The following is a 24165-nucleotide window of genomic DNA, read 5'->3' as shown; positions in this document are numbered from 1 at the left end:
GAAGAGAGCACAACATCAGTTTGAATTTTGAGTGCTGCGCAGCCTCAATAGATTTTACATGTTACAGTAGCTTTCTGCTGATGCCTCACAATGGTTCAGGAAATAAGGGGAATACTTTTCTCCCCAGCAGTATTTGCAAAAAATAATGTAGTTGATACTACTTCTCTTCCTTACTTAAAAATTCTCTGGTAATTACTAAATACTGGAAATATATTAGAAGTTTTTGAAAATAGAAAACCCCACGAAAAAGTTGCTTGATGACCCCATTCCCTAAATTTAAAGGACTTCTTTGATTTCTAAATTCCCAGTAACACCTTTCTGAACATCCAAGCCAGGTCCCCTAAAGGTGAATAGCACTGTCACACAAAACCCCTATCCATTGATAGATTAAGAAGCAAACAAGCAAATGACTCCCATCTCTAGGATGAGTGACAGTAACTTCCCCCCGGCCGATTTGCTCATTATCTTTTCTGACATCCACACAATACGGAAAGCTGAGCGCAATCAATGCTGCTTTTTGCTGCGTTATGTAGCAGGTGAGTTGCTTTGGAACATGTTGACTCGCTGCTCACCATCCATTGGTTCCTTTGACATTTTGGTGAGGTGGATTTTATGGAATTCCTCCAAAATAATACATATTAGGTGAAAGACTGAGTCTACAACTGTTGAAAGGGAGGTAGAGAAGTTGCACTTTCTTGACAGTGGCAGAGCTTATAGGAAGATAAGCTATGCTGACTCAAATGGGGTCATCTACAGCTTTTTGCTTTGCTTTTTTTTTTGGCCTTCCCCCTCCCAAATCTTCCTTCTGCAGCCTTTGAAAAGCCTGTGATAGAATGACACCATATTGGTAACAATTACAGAGTGTAAACAGACAGTGAGCTCTTTCATCTCAAAGCTGTTTCCAAGAAACTGAGGTACATATTAAGATCATAAATTGCACACTCTCATTTGAACACTGGCTGTACAGTCGAGAAGGCAAAGGAAGTACTTTAACTTTATGTACTAAAGATCAATTTTGTTTACTTGCACTGAGAAGTACTTTACCCCAAAAGATGTCTTGCCAGTATGAGTAGGATACTTAGGTTTTTAGTCCCATTGGGCCAGCCGTCGGCTTATTTCTAAAGAGACATCGTCCAAAGAGTCCAGAATGAAGGGACTCAGGTGCGTAGCTCCAGAAGCAGCTCTACATGTTGAAAAGATGCCCACTAGGGTCTAAGTGGTATTACTTTTTTCTTTTTGGCAATAATTAATCCCAATAAACTGCAAGAATTTTCCAACTTAGTAAAACTCAGACAAGAGTGATGTGGCATTACTAATACGGGAAGGCAGATACTGTATTAGGATATCAAATATGGTGAACATCATGCACATAATATGAAAATCACAGCTCACTGCTGACTTCTAATGAGGTTTTGTAATTGTGCCAGAAGAGGCTTCCCCAACAAGGCAGTGAAAATCTGAGCTGTTTATCATTTACTAATATATACCACAACTGTTAGAGACAGCTTCTTCAAAATCTAATATTGTAATATGTATTTTGACAGCCGTAATCTTGGGATAAACAACACTGAACATAATGTGATTAACAGCTATAATTTCCATTTGATGTGAATGCAATAACCCAAACTCAAATCTAAAACAGAAAATGAGTAACTATGAAATTTTCAGCCAGTCGGCCCTGGAGATGTAGTTAAACAGAGAGCACCCATCTCCATCGTGGAAACCGTCTGAGGCTCTTGAGACTGGTTCAGTTGGGCCCCAAGAAATACTGCTTCCAACGAAGCCAATCTAAACACCTCATATCAATTTAACTGTAAATTTTAAAGGGTGCTTTTGTTAGCAGAATAGGGAAGTTTTCCAAAGCCTCTGATTATTTTATACTTCATTAGTTAGTATAGGAAGAACTGATTCCTGACTAACAAATATGTTATTACTGCCCAACACCGCTCTTGGAAATCAGCGACAACAAGCACCTGGTAGCTTATTGACAGTGTGGTCTAATCAAAGAGATTTTCTTATCCCTTCTTTTCTTTCAATTTTTATCCCTGATGGTTTTTCTTACAATGCTTTAAAAACCCTGACTAATGTTGCTTCTTCATCATGTTTTAGGAAACCATTTTAATTTGATAGGTAGTAATTACAAATTTACCTGCAGGCTAAATTTTTTGTTAATTAGTTTAATGCCATTGATTTCAGAATATCTCCCCCCCTTTGAGAGTCAAGCCTTTCAGATACTCAAGAAAGCTCACAGCTATGGACAGATAGTGTTATTTTACCTACTTGTATACTTTTTTTTTCCCCAAATCAATCTTTCCACATTTCAGACATTCCTGACAGTCCCTCAAGACTTCTTACCCTTCCTGCAATTACTCAAATTTGCCACAGCCAATTCTTTGGAAGTCAGAGATCAGAGCCTGGTCTTGGTGCAGCTGTACATAAACTAGCCCTGGCTGAACTCTGCTTAATCACACAACGCGGCACACATCTGAGGAAGCTAAAAATCTTTCAGAATTTTTTTTTTATTATGATTTTTTTATCAAGGTGAATTCTCAGAGAGAACTTTTTTTTCCTCTCCCCAGTTTTTCTCACAATCTGAAATTGAACGGCAGATTTTTACTCTCTGAAAGATGTAGTTGCTATTGTGGAGTGAAATTAAATAAAGCTCAAAACTGAAGGGTCTGTACTGGAAAAGAAGATAAAAGACAAACATGAGGAATGTACAAAAGGTTTTCAGTGGTTTTATATGCTTCATTATGCATGTAATATAAGATTGCAGGTATCAGTTTGACCCTCAACTTAAGAGGTCCTGTGAGAGCATCAGCAAAAGACAGTTGATCAATTGTCCTGAATATGCACTGTAGAAAAGTGACACTAATGGCTATGACAAATTGTTATCTAAGGAGACTGTCAAAAACTCTAACTCAGGACCAAAGCCTTACATAACCCTGCAATGTACTCTATACACATAGGATAAATTAATCTTTATTTAATAAATTCAAGCAGACAGCTCCAGTAACACCTCATTCACCCCATGCATCAGTCATTGAGCTTTTCGGCAAGCCACAAGCATCATTAATTAAAAGGAAAAGAGCACAACCATTTAGCAAGAATTACTTTGAACAGTTCAGGTAACAGATGTGATGTCCTAGCTACTGCCACTGTTCCCAGAGCACACATCAGAGCCCTCTTGCTAACAGTGGTATGCATGTAGCTACAACTTCTGCCGTGTATGTTATGTTCAGCTCTTTCTCTTGCTTGCAAGGGCTCATTGTGCTGTGTTTTGGGGACCCCATTCCTCGTGACTGGGGACCTGTTAGAGTACAGTATGTGGAAACCACACCAGAGAGGACTGGTGCATCCCAGACCTTACATCAGTGTGGAGTTGATGTGTGGGTAGGGCATACCTGCAACCAAACCACTTCTGAATCCTAGGTCAGATGTAGCCTCCTTCCACCTTCAGCCGCTTCTTCCCTTCTGTCTCTTTTTTCATAGCATGCATTTTCAGTCTCACCTCTCTCCTCTTGTTGTTGTCTCTGCCCCTTCATAAACAGTTACGTGGTGTTTAAAGTGTACATGTTGAGCATGCGTCCAGGTAGTGGGCTACTGCATATCCTTGCATGACTGAAGAGAAAGAGGGGAGATATATATACACACCCTCTTGTATAAAGAATATACTTCTTGCCTTATCCCATGAGCACCAAGATAAAAGTCAGATACTAGACCTTGCATCGCATATAAATGCAAGAGCCCATATTTTCAAGAGCTGCTGTGTATGTGTGAGATTTTCTTACATATTTAACATTTAAAATCAGTTAGAAAAATCATTTTTGTTGACTCATATCTAAATGTCAGTTGTCAGAAAGGCTCTAGCTACTTATTTCACTAAAAGATTCTGCACCTAAGTATTTCAGTTTTCTATTGCATGTCTATTAAAACCAGTCATATCTATAGGGCACTAAGGCAATCATTCATGAACTTCTAAAGGAATAAATCCTCTGTTTGAATAATTGCAAATGAAAAGTTAAATCCTGAAATTCAATTGCAGTCTGAGTTTTCACTGCAGGCCACAATGTTCTAATAACCTAAACATGAGAAAAACTGAAAACCTACGTAGCAGTGTAATCTCTACAGAGAAAGGAAACCAGATTCAGCACACAAGCATTTCTCTCTTACGATTAAGCACATCTTCTTGGAATTTGTAATCCCCCATTGTAATGCTGTGTTAACTGTTTTGAATGAATAGTGTTTTCAAGCCATATAATTTTGACATCAAAACAAAAATATCCAACAACAACAAAAAGAAAACAGATGAAGAGCCACTACTTGATTCCATAGTGAAGAATGGTCCCATCACAGCCGCTGTGTGGTAAATCAATTAGAAGTAAACACAGACAAACTCAGATTTAACCCTCACTCGCCTGCCTTTCATCCACAGGTAATTTGAAAATATTTCAGGCTGAACAGCTGACGGACAGAAGTTTACAGAATGCTTTCATTAACCCACAACAGTGACCTCAAACCACACGTTTTCCCAATGTGAGGTAAGAAAATGAATAGATATTAAAGTGAGGGAACTGAAAGCTACTGCCAATTCCTTTTTGTAGCAGGAGCAGCAGAAGTGTTTTGGATGGAGTAACTGCAAGAAATTTATAATCTCAAATGCTGTTGTAGAAAATAGACAAACAATAACTGAACTATAGCAGCAGAACACATCATGGCAAAGTCTCTTTTTTTTTTTTTTTTTTTGCCCCAAGCAGATAGACCAAGCAGAAATAGTGAGTTCTGGGGAGAGAGGTAAACACGGAGAGATTACCTGGATTAATGACTTTTGGTTTAAAGTATTGGAGTCTAAAATAAAGATGTTTTATTGCTCTTGGGATTAGAGTCCAATTCTTACATACAAGGACTCCAAAAATGGCGAAGATAATTGTAAGATATTTTTTCATTTGTAAGCCAAAAACCAGCCTAGTAGATGGGAGCAGAGAATGCTCTAAACTGATGGGGTGAAGCAAATGTGGAAAGGACTTGTGATGAAAGAGATCTTAAGTGCTTATGTTTTTAATGTTTCACTGAATTTTCAGGCTTGTGTTAATAGCTGGTACGTCAGGTTTGCATTTTAGTACAAGATAAGGAGAAAAAAAATCAGGCCTTAAAACTCATATAAACAAAATTCCTATAGCTCTTGGAAGGTTTAGAACTAAGACATACAGGAATTAGGGCTTTAAATGGTCTTTTAATCACTGTTCTTCATATCTGCAGAACAATAATAAAAGTATTGGGGTTGAGGAAAAGACTATTGTCAACTTGTGAAAGGACAGCTTAAGAAAGTTGGGTTGGAGAAAGACCCAGTATACATCTTTTCTACCAAAAGCAGTGTTCAAATTATTTGATTATTATGGAAAATAAGGTCAGAACCAGACTGCTTTCATTGGAGGGCATGGGGAAGTAATGCTACACAGGACAGGACACCAGATAATGAACATCTCCCTCTTTCTCCACACATGAATGCCCATGGTATATTTACCTCTTTTTGATGGCAATTACTTCACCTATTTGAAACAATATCAGCTTTGAAAGAGCCAAAAAGGCTGCTCCCAGGGAATCCACCCTCTCCTCGGCACTAAGACTATGGTCCTCTTCCCCAGGCAGACTCCTGGGGACTCGGTCACTACTTCATACACGCAATCGCCGCTGACCTGCTGCCAAGGGATACTAATCACTTCATTTTCCAAATCAGCTATTTGCATAAAAACACAAGTGTCTCTCTGCTTTTGTACTTCAGGAAAAAAAGCTAGTTGCATTGGAAAATTATGAAACAGATGCTAAAATTATTTATGCTCAAGAAATAACTTCCAGCATTTAAAGTTTCTTGGCTGTGGTGACATGTTTCATGTTCGTGTTCCCATCTTTAAATTTTTTTATAGGGCCTTGCAACAGGGGAAGTATAAGCCAGTCAGGCAAAAACCAAAACAGAACTGAAAGCCTGTACGTCTGGTTTGTGTCCTGTGGTATTAAATATTCACATACCAGCAAAAGGCCAAATGACCAAAATAAACCGTCATAATTGCAAATTTTAGCTCTACTTTGCCATTCAGACTGTAGGAACAGAAATATTTGTAGCAGAAATACCAAGTTTTGTCTGAATGTGTCTGCCTGTGTGTGAGGGCACCAGAAGAAAATAAAGGGTTAAAACAATAGCATATAGCACTAGATAACTGAGTACATGGGGGGACAGCAATCAGACTCATAAACACAGAGGAACGTGTTGCCGTCAGGATGTAGGTCTTCTCATTTAGATGTGAACAAGATGATGGCAACAAGGCTACAACACATGTGCCATTCCCACCCCGTCACCCAACCAGCAGTCAACTTGCAGCCAGAAAGATAACCAAAACAAGGAAATAAGGGCAATGGGCAGCAACTGTGCCTAAGATTAATAGAAGACAGGATAAGCAAGGCTCAGAGGCGAAAGCTCATCCCACGGTAACTTTTGAGTCCTCAGAGGCACATCAAGTCTGTCCAGAAATGAGTTTTCTCTCCTGAGAGATGTGTTGAGCACTTGGAAGCTGAAAACCTAGTTCTTGGTGTTGTTCACTACTGATCTTGGATGGCTTGTGAGTACCTGGGTGTGAATAAGTGCAATCCATGAGACAGCGAGTGTCACTGGTGGCAGTTGTTTAAGGTATATCTCCTTCCCTTTCCATGAGGTCTTACACAAACTTCTCTTACATTAATTTACTATAAGATTTCAGGTACTAGAGGATTGTTCTATTTGAAATGGAAGAAGTCTACTAAGGAAACCTTTAAAAAGAACCCCCAAAACAACATCCACTTGCCTGATGCCAGCTGAATACACAACACTTCAGTGATAAACAGTGAGGAGCCTCTGCTGCTGGAGACACTTGTGCTAATTGCATTTCCCCCTTCTTATCTGCAGCAGAAGCAAAAAAAGAAGTGGAATTGATCTCTTAAGTGCTGTGCCCAAAGAACAAGCTTTAAGGAGAAACTACTTTAATTAACCAAGATGAGCAGCAGCATTTCTTCAGGACAAAACTGCACACCCATTGAAAGGAGCAACGGCTTCAGGACTGCAGAGTTCACAGTAATTAAGAAGAGAGATGAGCAGCTCCAGTGGGAAGAGACTAAGCAAGGCTTAAGCCACGCTGTCACCCACAAAATGATGTAAGAGAGACCAGCAGACAGTTTAGTCTGGACAGAGAAGGCTGATCTGAACTTGAGAGGAAGATTTGGGAGCCATTAGCATTCACCTGGCAGATGGTATATGAACAAGTTTACCCATGGATAAGATGCAGAAGGAAGAGAGAAAGCAACCAAGGAATTAAATTCTCCAAGACTTAGAGGAGAGCTGGAGGGAGCACAGTTAAGAGCATTCAGAGGATAAGTTGTAAAGTTGAGAAGAGACAAACCAGAAGAAGGACAAATTTCTAGATCTCAGGGGAGCGTGCAATTGCCAAAGAGACTTGCTGGATGATGTCAAGGTGATTGCCAGTTAAATGGGGAGAGAAAGCGCAGGATCAGAGATGTGTTCACAAAGATCTTCTCAAGGGCTGGGCAGGAGCCATCCTGAAGCTTCAGCAGCATCTGGCACCTGGGCAGAAGGCAAGGGGATTAGCTACTGCCCAGCCAGCGTTTGCACAACGCACCTCCAGAAAAGGTCAAAATTTGCAGCTGTCTGTTATCAAACAGCTTTCTGTAGAAGTTGTTCCATGTGTACGGATGCCTGAAGTCATCGTCAGGGGACGGAGATGGGAGGGTGGCATCCAAAACGAGAAAGCCCATTTAAAGAGAAACATCAGTTGACAGCTCAAGAGAGGAATACATTTCAACAATAATCTGTCTGTGCATATTTGCAGCAGTTCTCTTTTCTGCTTAAATGCAAAATCTATTAGGTTGCTCCTATTTTTAAATACAATACACAGAACACCACACATTCCTTGGACAAACAGGTATAAATGTGGAAACCTCAGTAAGAGCAATTCAGCGCTTATGGCATTAGTTTTAAATACAACAGCATGTTTAAATTTTAAGAGCTATGCCATATAAAATTGGGAAAAGGACAAATGTATTTCAAATACTTACTCCCTTTATCATTTTCAATTGTGTCCTTTAAGGGCTTTTAAAAGTGTAGGACTTTTATATCCCAAGTATATTCCAAGCAGAGATGTAAATATACGGAGAAAATTGGATATTAAATCATGGCAGGTTAAATTATTAAATCATCACAGTGGCAAGACCCAGAAATGAGACTTGGCTCTGCCATCACTCAGAATTAGCACTGATCACTTGCCTCAATAAGAAGAAAGTATGAAGGCCAAATGGCATGGTACAAATGTCACCCACAAGATACATGGAGCAACGCTGTATATATAGCTTTGCTGTATACAAGCTCTTATATATAGCTCTGCAAGCGTAATAGAAGCATTCAGATCTAGTTATAAGTGCCATGTTTCTTCATGTGACAAGTCAAAGTCTTAGACTTTGTAAGAAACAAAGAAAATATTCTTTCTTTTGAAGCGTTACTGGATAGCACAAATATCTACAGTAGGCAAATGAGCATCACCTGCTACATCCTCAGCAGGCTGAAAAATATTTTTGCTTTTATCTAGGTAATATAAATACAAATAGTTGTATGTCAAATTGCTAAAGTGAAAACCCCCTTTGCGTATGCAAAGGCCAGGTAACTGATTGCATTCAGGTCACCAACTGTAAGTGAAAGGCCTCTACAGAAAAATTTGTTCTGTGGGGCTGTGGATAAATACCATTGCCTCAGAAGTCTAGCAGCTCCCCTGGAAGACGTTCTTTCATCCCCAGCAGGTGCTATTGCAATCTGGGGACAGTTCTGCGTAGATGTCTTCCATTTGGGGATTACTCCTTCTGCACACTTCAATGGATGGTGTGACCGTCTGGTTCATTTTCTGGGCACCACACCTTTCATTTCATGGAAATCAGAATGCCCAAGCATTTTAGCTGTGTTATTTTTTCAAAATGCATTAGTGACAATGACAGATTGGAACAGTTCTTGGTTAGTGGTTACAAGCTTCTGTTCAGTGTCTTCTCATATGTGCTGCTTCGTTCTTTTCTTTATTCTCTTTATCAAATCTGTGTATAAAAATGGACCTCTTAGGCTCTGCTATTAAAGACTCCAGCACATCACTAGGCCTAGGGAGAGGAAAAGCCCAGAGCAATTGTGGCTTTACTGCTTTATGAACCCACAGTTACAGAGGCGAAACCGTCACACGAGAGGCCCACAGAGCCCCAACAGTTTTTCTCCCTTTATTTCTCTCCCCTCATCTTTTCTCCTTCCTGCAGAACAAGCAGTGAAAGAAGTGACAGCTTTATTTCCTAGCTCTGTTGCAAGCCAAGTATGAGGCAAGCAGGAGAGGAAATGTTGAACATAAGATCTGGGAGTTGCTTTTGTCCAGAAATGTTGATGTAACAAGGCTGAGTTATTTTATAAGTTTTAAAATTCTTCCAAACAAAATATTTTGAAATAACCAACAGAAAGTGCCTGGCACTTCTCATTAGATTTAAGTGTCAGTGGCAAACTCCAGGCGCTCCTCTTGCAGCGCCTCAAATAATACACTTACCAATTGCCATTCAGCTTGTGCAAAGAACAGTCAGAAGACAGCCAGTATCAACACTGCGAAATACAGAAAAAACAAACTAGGGTGGGTTATTTTCCTTCTGCTCAGACTATCTCTCGTGTTCACAGAGATGACATTGCCCCAGAATACAAACATCCAACACAGCAACAATGTTCCATTGTACATTGATATACGTTTTTAAAAGTCAGTTTGGGGTGGGGCCATTGGCAGGAAAAAAAACCAACCCAAAAGCAAGGCAACAAGAATACCTTGCCTGACAACAAGAATAAAGTCCCTTTTCAGACTATCGTTCTTGTTTGAGGAATTTTTCTTCTATCTTGAATATCTGGGAAGGGTTGTTTGTTGGCTTTGGCAGTGTTTTGTTTTAGGTACGCACACATCCAATACAAGCACCACAAGATACAGCTTCTAAGGAGGAGCGATCTACAAACGCAGCTCCTTTCTATTTCCACCATGATTTCAGAGGGAGGTATGAGAGGTATGGAAACGGGAGCCCCCAGGCAAAGCGCTGCCATGTGGGCGGGCAGGCAACGCCAGAGCACCATTAAAAGTCAGTAGGAAGAGCTAAGAGTAGAAGTCCCTACTTTCTAGTGTTAGTAGAAGTCAACAGAAATGACGTTGTGATGTGGAGGAGACCTGTTGCTTTATAAAATCAAGAGAAGTCACAGATGGCTGCCTGCAGCAAAGGGCAGATGCTCCTCCGGCAGGGGTGAGGGCAGAGCACATTTCCCCCGCACCCACTGCTGATCAAGGGGAGAGCTAGAGCCTCGGATTTTGCTTTTGGGTAGCAGGCGGAGCGATGAACCCCGCTCCCAGCCCTCTCCAGCCTCCTAAATATCCCCCCAGGCCACGGCCCCTCTGCCCCCAGCCTTTCTTTCCTTCACAATTCACGTTCCTTCTCCAACCCTCTTCCATCCCAAGAGACCCTCTCTCTCTCTGCCCATAATGACCACTGTCTTCTCTTCCCCACTGCCACATCTTTACCTTTCACAACTGTGAGCCTTCTCCCTCACCATCACAGGGGGCTGCCTGGACCTGGCCTTGCAGACACCTTCTTGCCTGGACTGCTTACTATGTGAGTGAGGTGCAGGACTGAATTTCATGTGACTGAAAGTCTCTTGGGCTGCCAAAGCCTTTTTTTTTGGCCTTTTTGTATCTGCATTTTGCTCTAAGTCTCAAACGCTGATGTGGAAAAGGTCCCTTGGTGCCATGTGTGGGCAAAAAGCATGGCAAACTCACAAGGAAAATGCACAAGTTAAAATGGGAGTGCTACGGTATTTTTTTAATGAACATGTAGCCTCTCCCTGATATTTCACGATGCACACAAGAGCAAAGTCCATCAGTATTCCCTTGTCATAATAAAATACCTGTGCTGTAGCTGGCAGTGATGTTTCCCCTTCCACAGTAGTGGAGACAAGCCATCGCTAGTGCAGCTGCTGCAATTACTTTCTTTAGCTCAGCAGCTTACAACAATAATTCCAATTAAAGTAAACCTGTGGAAGGTGCCAGACTGCTGGCTCTGCTGAGCACGGCCCTATATCTAGCCACAAAATTTGAGCTCGAGTAGCTGTAGCAGCACAAGCTTTCTTATGCTGTCTTGAGCACACATCCTTCCCTCCCACGCCCAGAGGAAATAAAAAGCTCAGCTGGGTCTGGCTCTCCATCCTCTCTCATAAATTGAGGTCTGCGGTAGAAGTGAAGATGTAGGTTTGGGGGCTGAGTATTCACAGTCCTGCTCCCAGCCTGTGATGACAAATGCCAGCTCAGCTACAGTTCATGTTTGCACCAAATGTAGCTCAAAGGAGTCATTTGTACAAGGAGAAAGAGAAGCTGTGAGCTATCACAGTTATACCTTGGATAAACCCTGCCCTTTTCTTATTCTTTTCTTATTTTTTTTAATGGAATTAAGCCTTTCCTTGGTGCGACCAGCTGCAGAGAGGCTGGAGAGGAAAACACGAGCTGCAGGAGAGAAGACTTGGGAAGAGGAAGCCAGTCTCTGTGTATGTGAATGGATTGTCAATGCCATCTCTGTAAATAATTCAAGTAATTTCAAGCTGGAGAGGCATTTTGCTTTTTATGTTTGTCTTTTCCATCAGGAAGGGATGACGTGGGTTACCGTCACTCGCTCAGTCCAAATGTCACTTCACAGCCTGAAATAACACGACTTCTTTTGTTACTGACTTGTTAGAGCCAATGACTTCAAGGATACCTGTAGCTCATCCTACACCAGCCACCCCTCTTAATTTCAAAGTCAGAGACAGCTTTAGCAAGCAAGTTTTCACCTTCACTGTAAGTCAAATGGCAGGCAAAAGCACATTGTTTTTTCAAATCTCTTATGACCGGTTGCATACCATATTGGTATACCATTGGCTGAATATCATAGTAGAATTGTGTGTGGGGGTGTGGGGGGGCATTTTAGATTTTTTTAGTATCACCTCCAGTTGCAATGGAGCAGGGCTGGAATCTGACTTTCATACAGATACTGAAAGAAGCTCCTGTTCAACTATTCTGCGACCAGTTGCCCCCATGTCGAGGCCAGGAGCCCGTTTGGCTGGACTACACAAGGAACAAAGCAGCAAGATGTTTGTCTGGGAGGTCAGCGAGCAGGCAGAGGACCTACACTACGGAGTCAGGGTGGGAGGGAGGGGCAGGACAGTTAAGGGTCTTGAGGATGTGAATGAATTCACTTAGGTAAGGGATTCAGAAGGTAGTGTGACTAACTTGGAGCAAAAGGGCAGGGAAGATGAACTCAGCAGTTGTCTTGGCCATGTGGAAATTGGTGGATGGTGACTTGGGAAAAAAGATTGTCAGACAAACTGGGTAACAGAGCACAGGTACGAGGGGGCTAGGTGCTATCCTCTTCTTTTCTTTCAATACATACCTGTTTTACTTTAAAATCCTGTTTCCTTTTGTTGTAAGTTGTATTAAAGCTCAAGACTAAAATAAAGACTAAAATTTTGGGGTTTTCAAGCGCTTTGCTGGCCAGTGTGGCCCACTTGCACTGTAGCAGTACGCCCTGCCACAGGAGGTGGTGTGCTCCGAGGATGCAATGTTAAAGCAGGTCCTGCAATGCTAATGTTTCTCATCAACTTGGTTATTAAATGAATCCTGCTGAATGGAGGCTGAAGCGTGGAAGATCTGAACTGCAACAGTTTTAAATTAATAAAGTTGTCATCCTGTTTTGTGGGTACTCTCTTTTCTCTTTAATTAAAGTGTAGGCTCACAGAGGAAGTATGGGGACAAAAAAACTTATGAAATCCACTCCAATGGTTGCATACATGTGTGACCTAGTTAGCATCTGCAAATCTGTTTAATGCCAAGAACTACATTAGATAATTCAAGCCACGGCTCACAGGGAGTCACGTAATGAGACTGTTCAGATTATTGTCGTGATTAGTTCATTCCCTTCCCCTTCTCACTTAGGAAGTTCATTTAGGCAAGGAGTCATTTTAAGAACATGAAACCGCTGATTGCTAGTTCGCTATGGATCTGGCAAAAAGCCAGGCTTCTGTGACACGGGCTACTATAGGCAGTGTGAAGTTAAATATGCATGACCTCACATAACGTTGATCCGTGAGCTCGCAGGCGTTCTGCACCTGTAAAAATCCAAGCCTACCAACTACCAGAGTCACTATTCTATAGGCAAAGCATCTCTAACGTTGTAGTCGAATCGCTTAGCGTTTCAGTGTTCAATGATCATGTAAACTCAGCACATGTTCATCATCTATCTCCGCTTTGGTAACGTCTTGAATAAAACCAGTCCTTTATTTATCCATGGTAAATCCAATACTTTGCTCTTGACAAGTATGTACATATTTCACATGGGAAGGAGGGGAAGATTTCACACTGACAACTTTGCAGTTATGTTAAAATTGGATAAGTCTACTGCTATTAAGACGTGGGGAATAAAATGCAATAGTTAGTATAAATAATGTATTTGGCAGTAAAGAATTAATAATGCATTATTAAGATCAGGTTAGCACTAGCCAATTGCTTGAGGGCATTGTACATAATAAGGAGTCACAAAAATTCAACTATAGCTCAACTCAAGGTTATAAATCAATCAGAATCTAAGTAGAATAAAATTTATGAACCCAATAAAATCAGCTTCACCTAGTCTCAATTTACAAATATTTGTTCACTACATAGGATTGACAATATTTGTATTCTTAAAGAGATTCTCCAACATTAGACTATCCATAAAGGGGCAAATTCTGACCACATGAATATCAGAGGAATTCAGTGCCTTGTTTTCAATTAAAAATGGAACTTCTACGATAAGGAAAAAATGCCCCCAAACAATAGCAAATGTATGCTTTTACAACAGAAAGGACTGCAGAGAGGGCTGGCTTTTCATATTGAGCCTCAGGATTTACTTTCAGCTGAGTTGTTTTCCTCCACCTGGTTGCTTTACAGTAGCAGTGGTAGCAGGGGCTCCTCCTTGCCGAGGGAGATGCTGGTGAGAGGCAGCACCATGGTTCCTCCCTGCACCCATCAGTGACCTCATGGGACCACAGGCCACCCGTGGTGTTTTCCAAGGCTGTGGAGGCTGCTCCGTGCCACCCAGCCAGCGATGGGGCCTGAAGAAACATTGTGGGCCTTTTACTGAGCCCGGAATACCAATTACAACGCAAGTTACGATGTCTGAGGCTCACAACTGACTTTTTGTGGTCAATGTGTGGGTTTTTGTCTCATGTTGGTGGCTCACAGCCAGTCTGTGACTAATCATTGATTAGTGATCCCAGCCCTATGGCATGAGCATCCTCCAGGTAGCAGGAATTTTTATTAATAAGTACCGCAGCGCATGACCCTGCACTTCAAATTGGAGGAGGATGACATGGCCAACGCTCTTACTCCAATGACATCATCACTGCTGCTTGTTGGCGTTTGCTACCCACTTTGCAATTGCTGTGGGAACAGGTCTATGGCTGCACAAGCAGAGGTGTTCCCTTTCGCAAAGGTTTGGCATATTTTTTGTCTTAAATTGTGGAGCAGACTTAACAAAACAACTTTTATAACTGTAAAAAGTATTGCTTCCTTATTTGTATGCCACAGCATATTGCTGTTAAGCATTCAGCTTTGGATTTGTAATATTTTGGAGAACTAGTTCTTAATAAACAAAAAAAAAAAAAGGGAGACTGGTAGGTTTAAGCTGATCGAGTGTCTTTCAGCATTGAAACGTTTTTAAGCACAGAAAGATCCATTAATGCCTGTTTATGATCTATTTTTTAGAGTAATTCCAAGCAATTACTATTCATATGTCTCAAGCACCCAGGCTGAATTCTAGCCAGGCAATAAAAGGAGATTTTTGTAATGCCAGAGAGACTCTTGAGCTGCTTTGGAGGAAAATACAAATCAACTGTTAGCATGATAAAGCCATGTACACACTAAGTCAGCTTCTGGAGTTCTTGATAACTCAGGAAACAATCACACTGGAAAATCAGACATAAACCAGGACATTGGTGCAGCACTGCTGGCTTTGTAATGTCTGGGGTTCCATGCAGGTACGGTGCGGGGAGAGGCTGGAAATGAGCTCACCAGTCTCCACTCCTTTCTTTATTCTCAGCAGTGAAATATGTGAGAAATACTGATGCAAAGTTTCCTGCGGAGACATCAGGCAAAGAGAGATGGACAGATGCATACGCTGGCAAACACTCTTAGAAGTGAATACATGTTCACAAAATCCCTTGCTCTCACACATCTAGGATCTTCTTTTCCTATCTTCCCATGTCGACTTTAAACAAGCCGAAGTCTCGTCTGTCTTTCTTTCTCTCTTTCTTTCTCTTTCTTTCTTTCTTTCTTTCTTTCTTTCTTTCTTTCTTTCTTTCTTTCTTTCTTTCTTTCTTTCTTTCTTTCTTTCTTTCTTTCTTTCTTTCTTTCTTTCTTTCTTTCTTTCTTTCTTTCTTTCTTTCTTTCTTTTCTTTCTTTTCTTTCTTTCTTTCTTTTTCTTTCTTTCTTTCTTTCTTTCTTTCTTTCTTTCTTTCTTTCTTTCTTTCTTTTTTTCTTTCTTTCTTTCTCTTTCTTTCTTTCTTTCTTTCTTTTCTTTCTTTTTCTTTCTTTCTTTCTCTTTCTTTCTTTCTTTCTCTCTTTCTTTCTTTCTTTTTCTTTCTTTCTTTTTCTCTTTCTTTCTTTTCTCTCTCTTTCTTTCTTTCTTTCTTTCTCCTCTCTCTCTCTCTCCCCCCCCCCCCCCCCCCCCCCCTTCCTTTCTTTCTCTTTCCCCAATTCTGCTCCTCCTGACACTCCTTTTCCCTCTGATGGCTAATTTTTGTCTCCATCCTTTCTCTTCCTGTTTCAGGACTCTCCAGGGGGTAGTGCTGCAGCGGGGCCACTGCAGGTGCCCCCGCAGGGCAGAGCAGCCGGGAGGGAGGGCTGTGCAAGGCAGCTGCAGACACTCAATAACCTCTGCCAGACAAGCCCTTCCACATCATACATACTCCAGATTAACTCTAGAGTGATTAGCCAGTTCAGGAAGGCAGTGGGGGGAGTGCTTTGGTGCTTCTGTGTCCAAATGAGGGGCAAGGAATATCAGGATACCTGAGCGAGCCATAGGGGAATGGCAGGTTAAGACAGAGGGTGCGCAGCAGACCCCTTATTCTTCTGGAGCAGCACCTCGGGGCCAGGCAAGGTACCTGAGGGTGCCTAATGGCACCTATGCTTAGACACCTTGGAAGGAGTTGTAGGTTAACCACCTTACAAGGGAAAGAAGTCCTCAGCACAGTGAAAAATTATGCCCCGCAGTCAAGATTTACACTTCAGAAAAATTGTTTTAGGCTAAGAAAGCAGAAAGGAAACAGGCAAGGAAACTAATAACCCCGCTTTCATAAAGCATTTATTTTTTTTATTTGAAAACATTATACAGGCATTACATTGCCACAGCCAGTCCATATAGGAGCATGCAAATATCAAAATGGAGAAAGGTTTGTTCAGCTTTTCGATGCAGGACTTGGGGTTGGGATTTTGTTTGCTTGGTTTTGGTTTTGGTTCGTATTTCCATCTGTGGTGTCAAGATTAGTGTGCTTTATTATGGCATTTAACAATAAAATCCTACCCATGGGGTAAAATTTATATTTGTAGCTAGCGCAGGAATACTAAATGGTTTAAAAAAAAAGGAAAGAAAACGATACTACACGCTTGTCAAAATGTTAATAGCACAAGTTAGCAATCTCTACACTATACATTGAAACTTCTTCTTATGACACAGTGGTGCAAAATTTTCAATTGCTTGGTCTATCGTTGTGTGTTTTGAAAGTTTATAGCTGGAGCAAAGACAAGGTCTGTCTCCCAGTGAAGGTTTTCATCCAGTAGCAGAAAATTACATCAGTCTTGCTAAGGGCTGCTCAGGGCCAGCAGTATAACAGAGTTTCAGTTTGTTCAGGCAAGGAGCTATACAGAGCTAGAGATGTCCTACGCAACACGGAGAGTAGCTGCCGGTTAGATAGCTGAACCTTTGCTGGTGCGTACTGAGGTCTCGAACTGCAGAAAACAAGCAGGTAGAAGTAATGTTTTCCTTTACTAGGCCTCAGTTTTTCAGTCAACACAGTTACTTGTAAAGCTATACTACTGTTTTCCTTTGAGGTCCATCCAGCGCTAGCGCACTGGTGCTCATCCAAGTATCCACCTTGTTTAACGGGAGACACAGACAGTGAAGCAGCCCCGCTTTGCACATCAGACTCCTCCTGTGCGAGTAACACAGGGGAGGGTGGCCGGGCGCAGAGGGCACACTGAAACATTCATAACATTTCCGTACAACAGAGCCTTTTAAGACAGCCTATAAAAATTGCTTCAGATGGCACCTCTCAGCCACCCGTGGATCGCAAACCCTTGTATGTAAAAACTCCCAGCCCAGTGACCTGGCCAGGAGATGCCTCCTGCCCAGCTGTTTCTGAGAAGACTCTAACAAACGTCTACAAGTTAGTGTCAGAAAAATGAAGAGGGGGAGGCGGAAAGACTACAAACATTTGGCTTAAAAATAAATACTAATAAAGAAATTAACCAAAACAATTATGCAAAAGGATGGAATTGTAAACATGAAACAAACACGCACACACGCAATCCTCAAAGGTCTCAAGACCAACACGGGGACTAATGTTCCGAGAAAGGTATTTAATTGGTACAAAAGGTAGCAAAAAAGACTGAGATAACAGGTGCCCGCCAGTGTGCCTCTGGGTACCTGAGGGAGCCGTGGTGTAATCAGAGCCCCTGCTCCTGGGGAATGTATGAAACCCACCTCAAGTCAAAGCCCTCCCAGGGCTCGACCCGAGGATGCTGGCTGGCCCCTGTGCATGAGGGCTTCACCCGACCATGCGCTTCCCACCTGGACTTCCATCCCACAGACCTTACCCTGACGTATCAGGTAATCTTTCTTGTGTGGTTTTTAATTTTTTTCTTTGAATCCCGTAGTATTTAGAATTTCCTTAATATCCCCAGAATATGGACTCTGTTTCTCTGTGGGAATCTTTTTTTTTTTTTTAATCTTCAGTGGTTTAAGAGAAAAAGCTTGGAAACATGAGTGCTAAAAAGATTAAATAAACAGAAGGCAGGGGAAAAAAATCATACATTTGTTATGATTTTAAAACCAAGCCATCTTAACCAAAGCTTTTGGGCCGGTTTTGGGCATGGTTTGGCGATACTGCGGACCCTTCCCTCAGCTGCAGCAGGATCGTGGCAGACAGCCTGAACACGGTGGGACAGAAATCGCCTCTCCCCCTCCTCCACAGCAAGAATAAGGTACAACATACTTCTGCTGTTCAACAGTGTTTTGGCATTTGCCACTTGATGTATATTATGCATACCTACTTCTCCCAGTCTGCTTCAGGGAAGTCCCTTCTACATTAAAGCAGAACAGGGCTATAAAAGATGAATGTTACCTCAGCAGAAATTCATCCTGCTTGGTTGAACTGTGTGGCCTTTCTAATCTCCAGAGTACAGATAGATTTTTTTTTTTTTCTTTTTTAAATAGTTGCATTTTTCAAACATGAAGCCCTACATTTTTGCTTGAGACAGACTTCTTCAGCAGAATAACATTCAAATCGAATTCATCTTCTATACCCGCAAGCAAAATATTCATCAACCCTGCCGTAAACTCCATTTTCAAATACAACGAATGTATACACACTTTTACAGCACTATTGTGTACTTCTTAATCTCCTTTCTTCTGAAGATCCTGAAGCATTTTAAAATAACTTGGTCCCATAGCACCCCTGTGAGGTAGGTAAAATATCATTATTCCCATATATACAGATTGGGAAACTGAGCCACACAGAAGGTAAGTCATGCCCAAGATCACGCAGAGATACGGCAGATCTGTGAATAAAACCAAGCTCTCCTGGATCCCTCTCCTATCTGTTAGATGTAAGACCATCTCCCCTTCCTTAATTTTAAATTAAAACTAGATGGTGGATGTTGAAATAATGATTTCCTTTTATTGGGCTCTCAGAAGAGCAAACATACAGGCAGAGATGGATTTTTTCATGGTGGTGACTAAGATTTCCCCCATTCTGATAAGGCTCCTGGAGCAGAAGTACAGTTGTGGGGCACATTAACTTATTTTCACATGTCCCCAGGAATGTAAGAAAACTGCTGAATTCTTCTGCTAGTTTTGTAGTTAATGAAAAATAATTGGCTGCACCCTGCCGGTATGAATGCCTTTGTGCTACTGCAGCAACACCAGCAAATGGTCCAGTTTTTCTGCTCATGAATTCCTTGCTTAATTTTCCTGATTTTTACAGTTTGTGGGTTTGGGTGAAAAACTGACACATTTCTAAATAGCTGTTGTTAGAATAATGAACCACAGGAGACAAAGCAAACTGGAACAGCAGAAGGCGCCCTCGATGCACTGAGTCTCTTAAATAAGTGCCCTGATCCACATGATATGTCATCTTACCATGGAGAGGTACAATACATAGGAAACTAGAAAATGCATTTTTCTTTTTACAGATTAAAATTTAAAAAGTAAGAAATCTGTGTTAAGTCATGACTACAGAGAAACTAACTCCCTGTTACCTGATGCAGAACTTCAGCTGCTAGGAAATCTGCCATGGATCATAGAGAGGTCAATGCTTGAGTACTTCACTTCTGCAAATATAGAAAGGCTAAAATGCTCGCCTTATACCTATTCCTAGAATAGAGATGGATATTGTAAGTTGTCCCTCCTCTGGATTCATGGAACAGATTACCCAGAAAGGGCAACTAGACAGATAGCACAGATGAATTCGTTCTTTCCCTCACCAAATCCAAGGTGCTAGCAAAAATGTGTCAGGGTGTTGCTACCACGAGTAACCCATCTATTTTGTGCAAACAAACAAATCTTAGGGAGAAATTAACAGTGACTGCACAAGTGTATTTGCTGTAAAAAGGCGGCTTTTCCACAATTGGTGTGGCTTAGGCAGAGTATCGCTCAGTGGGTGCAAAACCACCCTTCTAGGAATTTCTTTTTGTAATTTCAGCTTATATATTGAATATCTTTCACAGGTAGTTTGACATTAACTGATTCATATACAGCAGTTTGTATTGCAAACATGCTGCTCATACCGTAAACGAGGGACTGGCGTCTCCTTGCAATGAACACCCTGGAACAATTAATTTCTATTTTTATGAGCTTTCCTTATTTGCTACCTTGCAGCTCACCGGTGTAACTGCACCTGGTAAATACCTTTCTCTATGTACAATACAGAGATAATGGATATACGAGCTCCACTGAATCATCAGTAGGTGATCGACAGCCCTGGGTTTAAGCAACTCTAACGTGAGGCTCCTCTTCCGTCTCCTGCCCCAGGCTGGTGTATGTTACCGAAGGCTCCAGCTGGCCAGTGGCTGGCAGGTCTACAACAGGTCCTGAAGGGTTTCGAAACTGCTTGTACACCCGAGGATCCTGGGCTACGTAGGTGGACGTGGAGGAATAGAGCACCAGCCCAACAAGGATAGTGAAGAATGACAACAAGTAAAGTCCTGAAAACTAAGCAGAAATAAGAGTAGAGTCATTAGACACAGCACCGGTTATCCTCAGCTCATGAAGACCCACAGACAGGGGTAGGCACAGATCCTTCTTTTGGCATGAGAGGCGCAGAACAAACCCCCTATCACTGGGATGTCCATTTTTTATGGGAGTGTCTCTTTGAAAGTTGGTTTGCTTGCACTAACTCCCCTGTCTTCCATAACCAACAGCTAACCGGTGCCTTCCCATGCCCCAGACATCTTAAGTATGGGTCAGGTGCGACTTGGGAAAGCTGGGTTCTGGTCACAGATCCAAAGCTGATTTTGTTGTGCTTTTAGACAAGCCAACTACTTCTCTGAGTGCAAGTTTATCTGGCTCCAGTGTGGGGTACCATCATCTACAGTTGTCTGACAGGCAGTGGACAAATCTGATGTTAATTACAGCTAAACCACATGTCTGTGAAGTATAACGTGCCATTGGTAATATAGAAAGATAATTAAATAAACATTTATATAATTTAAATAAACATTTAAAACATATATACTTAAAATATTTAATAAAGGCACTTAAAAGCCCACCTGCAGCTTCTCTTGCTTGTAAACAGAAAGCAGAAGATTCAATGTGATTTCAGAGATGACGAACTTCAGCTGTGAAACACGCTCTAGGTTGACCTCAAGAGGTTTGAAAGTACATATGGAGGGCAGTTAACTGAAAGCTCGAGTGCACATACTTTGGCACACAGCTCCACTAGATCAGAGGTCAGCCTGAGTTTTCTGAAATATCCAGACTCAGTGTGCCTGGACTAAAAATACAACACAAATAACCCTTTTGGCAATATGTTAGTCCTTGCAGGTAAAGGTAAAGGCAGGGATTTAAAAGTACAGACCATTGGATATTAGCTTTAGATACTGTGTTTCTAGTATGGGGGACACAAAAATGGCTTTAAGCCCATATGACTTGTCTCCTGATCCTAGACTTCTTCAAGTTATTCTTCTTGCATGCTCTGCGTGAGAAGCCACGAAGGACAAACTGTATAGCCGGGATCGGTGGTGGGGATACAGAACTGGGGATATACACATCAGTATTCAGTGTGACTTTAAAAAGCGCTTGTGTTCTGCAACTGTCAGGGATCTGTACTTAAACAACAACAACTAGCTGCAACCTGTTATTAGCTGCTTCATGAGGTACTTCACTATTTTACATAAAAGTGTCTGCAAGACTGTTTTTTAATCCTGACTACGGTGCTTTGATGGATGCCCGATTTGTTTCCTTTGGATGATTTTAGCACGGTACAAAATGGATAGACTGGACTGTATTATCTAAGAAGCAGCTTTTTAGCAATTCTGCTTTTTATATTTAAAGAAATAATCATTACGGTGAAAGCAAATTTTACTTAAGCTAACTTTTGATGTTAATCTGTTGTCATTTAAAAGACCTACAGAACCTGTGTCCAACTTCCCGCCTGAGGAAGCATTTGGCTTTTTTAAGGAATCCACAGTATCTTTGAAAGCTTTGGGCATATAACCCATGGGGCTGTATGTTTTTGTTTCCCACAGCTAGCATGCACGTTTTAGAGGGAAAGCACCATAATGGGGAAAGTTAAAGTGTGTCAGAAGGATTACAGGGTAGAAGAGTTCTGCTTTTCATGAGCTGTTAATTGTTTTTTTCCAGGAATGTCACCAGGTCTTCACGTGTCATCTGGCGGTACGATTTGATGTAATCATCCAGCTGTCCCACCAGTCACAAAGACAGTGTCGAGCCTCACCCTGCATCTGCTGAAGGATTCCCCCATGTGACACAGCTCTGAAACGACTGTTTAGGCTTAGATCTCCCCCATGTGGCAATCAAACCCAAGTCAATCATTTCAAAGCATTTTCCAATTGATTTCCCCCCCCATTTCCAGTTCAATTTTGCTCTTGGCACTTTCCCTGCACTTCCTCTTTGCATGTGAACTTGGGTACCGTTTGGCAGCAGTGGACTTGACTAAGCTGAAGCAAAACTCAGGAGCCAAATGCATCTAGTTTCCCAAACTGGGAACTAGCTCCCTAGTTTCCCACTGTCCCTCCTTCCCACCTTATGCCTGAATTTCTCATCCTGGACAGCCAGCTGGCTTGCTCCACTGTATAACCAGAGTGCCAGCCAGATTTGTGATTGCCTTGTGTCCTGCTGTGAGGAATCTGTGGGGCTTCCAGCAGTTAAATGTGCCCTTTTTCTTGCTCTAGGAGCTGCCCAGCCAAAACCAATTCACTTTTGCTTTAGTTCATGGCTCCAGCTCTACCATATCACCCTCCTGGCCATGCCTCTCATTCCTCCCTCAGCAGCTTCCTGCCAGTGGGCTCTTTCGCCGGATAATATTCTCTCCATGGCAGTGTCCCCTGCCAGTGGCAGCTCTCCAGCCTGGGAGAAAGGGTTTGGACGAAGCTGGGGGAAATCTAAACAAAGGCCCGTGAATCATTTGTCTTTAGTATCTATGCACAGCTAGTGCAAAGAGACCTGGATCCTGACAGCCCTATAACAATTCCATCTTTACCTTCGTTGGAAACAAGTCAAGGTTCAGGCTAAACTGTTTTCTGCAGCAGCTCTCTGCAGCACTGAAGTAGAAGGATTGTTAGTAAGATGAATATAGGAATATATACTGTAGGTATATGAGAAATCTCTGGGTTTTGTCAATACTCTGACAGATTGACCCAAAGTCTCTTGAAATCAATGGGTATTTTCCTCCTATTAAAATGGCAGTGAATCCAGCAGTGTGATGGGAAGATACAGACTTAATTCATCAAATACCAAATTTGTTGTTCACTGTACTGTGTTCCTCAGACTCTTACTGAAATCTTTGTATTTTATTGAAGACAGGATTTCCAGGCATACTCTACTGCTATGTCTATGTGTAGGTTTTGGAGGTTTTTTTTATCTTGACCTGTAAACCTCATCTGCTGAGATTCACATTTAATAGACAGTGAAAGAGACACATTCAAAACCAGCAGAAAGAGCTATTCCTAAGAAATGAAGTAGAAGATCATTTTTCATTGCTACCCTCTACACAACTGCAGTACCAAACTGCAGGCTCTCAGGAAGTGTGTAATTCCCCTCTTTGGCTAAAAAGCTACTTGAGAATGATACTGCGCTTCATTTTTCTGACTTACCTCTCACTTTCTACAGAAACATATTTCCTCTAAGAAAAAAGTATTTTAAAAATATCCAGATTTGTACGTCTCTCCAAATCCCACTTCCCTCCATGCTAAACAGGATAACTGTAAGCTGTTCAAAGAGTAACACGGTCAGAAATTGTTTAGCTCAGATTAGCCAATGGGTGTCACACACCCTAGAGTAAGCGACAAAAAACCCCCCTCATTTTTCTATATCATTAAATAATTTTACTATAGATTTTGTATCTACACTTATAGGTACATATGTATGTAAGCTTGCTTATCATGTAGTTTTTTGAGAGACCAGATGACTTACTTTGTGATTAAATCAATGATCTAATACTCTCGAGTCCTGGGATTGATTTTCAGCCTATGAATTTCTTTCGTGAATCAAAATTATTTTAGATGACCCTCAGTTTCTTACCCATTTAAAAGAGACAGTAACACTTGGTTAAAGAGT

The 24165-nt window shown here is 41.5% G+C and overlaps 1 protein-coding gene across 1 annotated transcript in view; it reads right to left on the bottom strand.

Annotated features, from left to right (window-relative positions):
* Nucleotides 1–16437: 16437 nt before the first annotated feature.
* Nucleotides 16438–24165, bottom strand: part of SLC35F1 (solute carrier family 35 member F1) — a 253289-nt gene continuing 245561 nt past the window's right edge. The window contains exon 8 of the mRNA XM_076333482.1: nt 16438–20580. Within this exon, the coding sequence (XP_076189597.1) occupies nt 20356–20580 (225 nt within the window). The 3' untranslated portion in view covers nt 16438–20355. The remainder of the gene's footprint in view (nt 20581–24165) is intronic.

This window comes from Aptenodytes patagonicus, chromosome 3, assembly GCF_965638725.1.
Source record: "Aptenodytes patagonicus chromosome 3, bAptPat1.pri.cur, whole genome shotgun sequence".
NCBI lineage: Eukaryota > Metazoa > Chordata > Aves > Sphenisciformes > Spheniscidae > Aptenodytes > Aptenodytes patagonicus.
The sequence above is the reverse complement of the archived record's forward strand: the minus strand, read 5'-3'. Positions and strand labels throughout refer to the sequence as shown.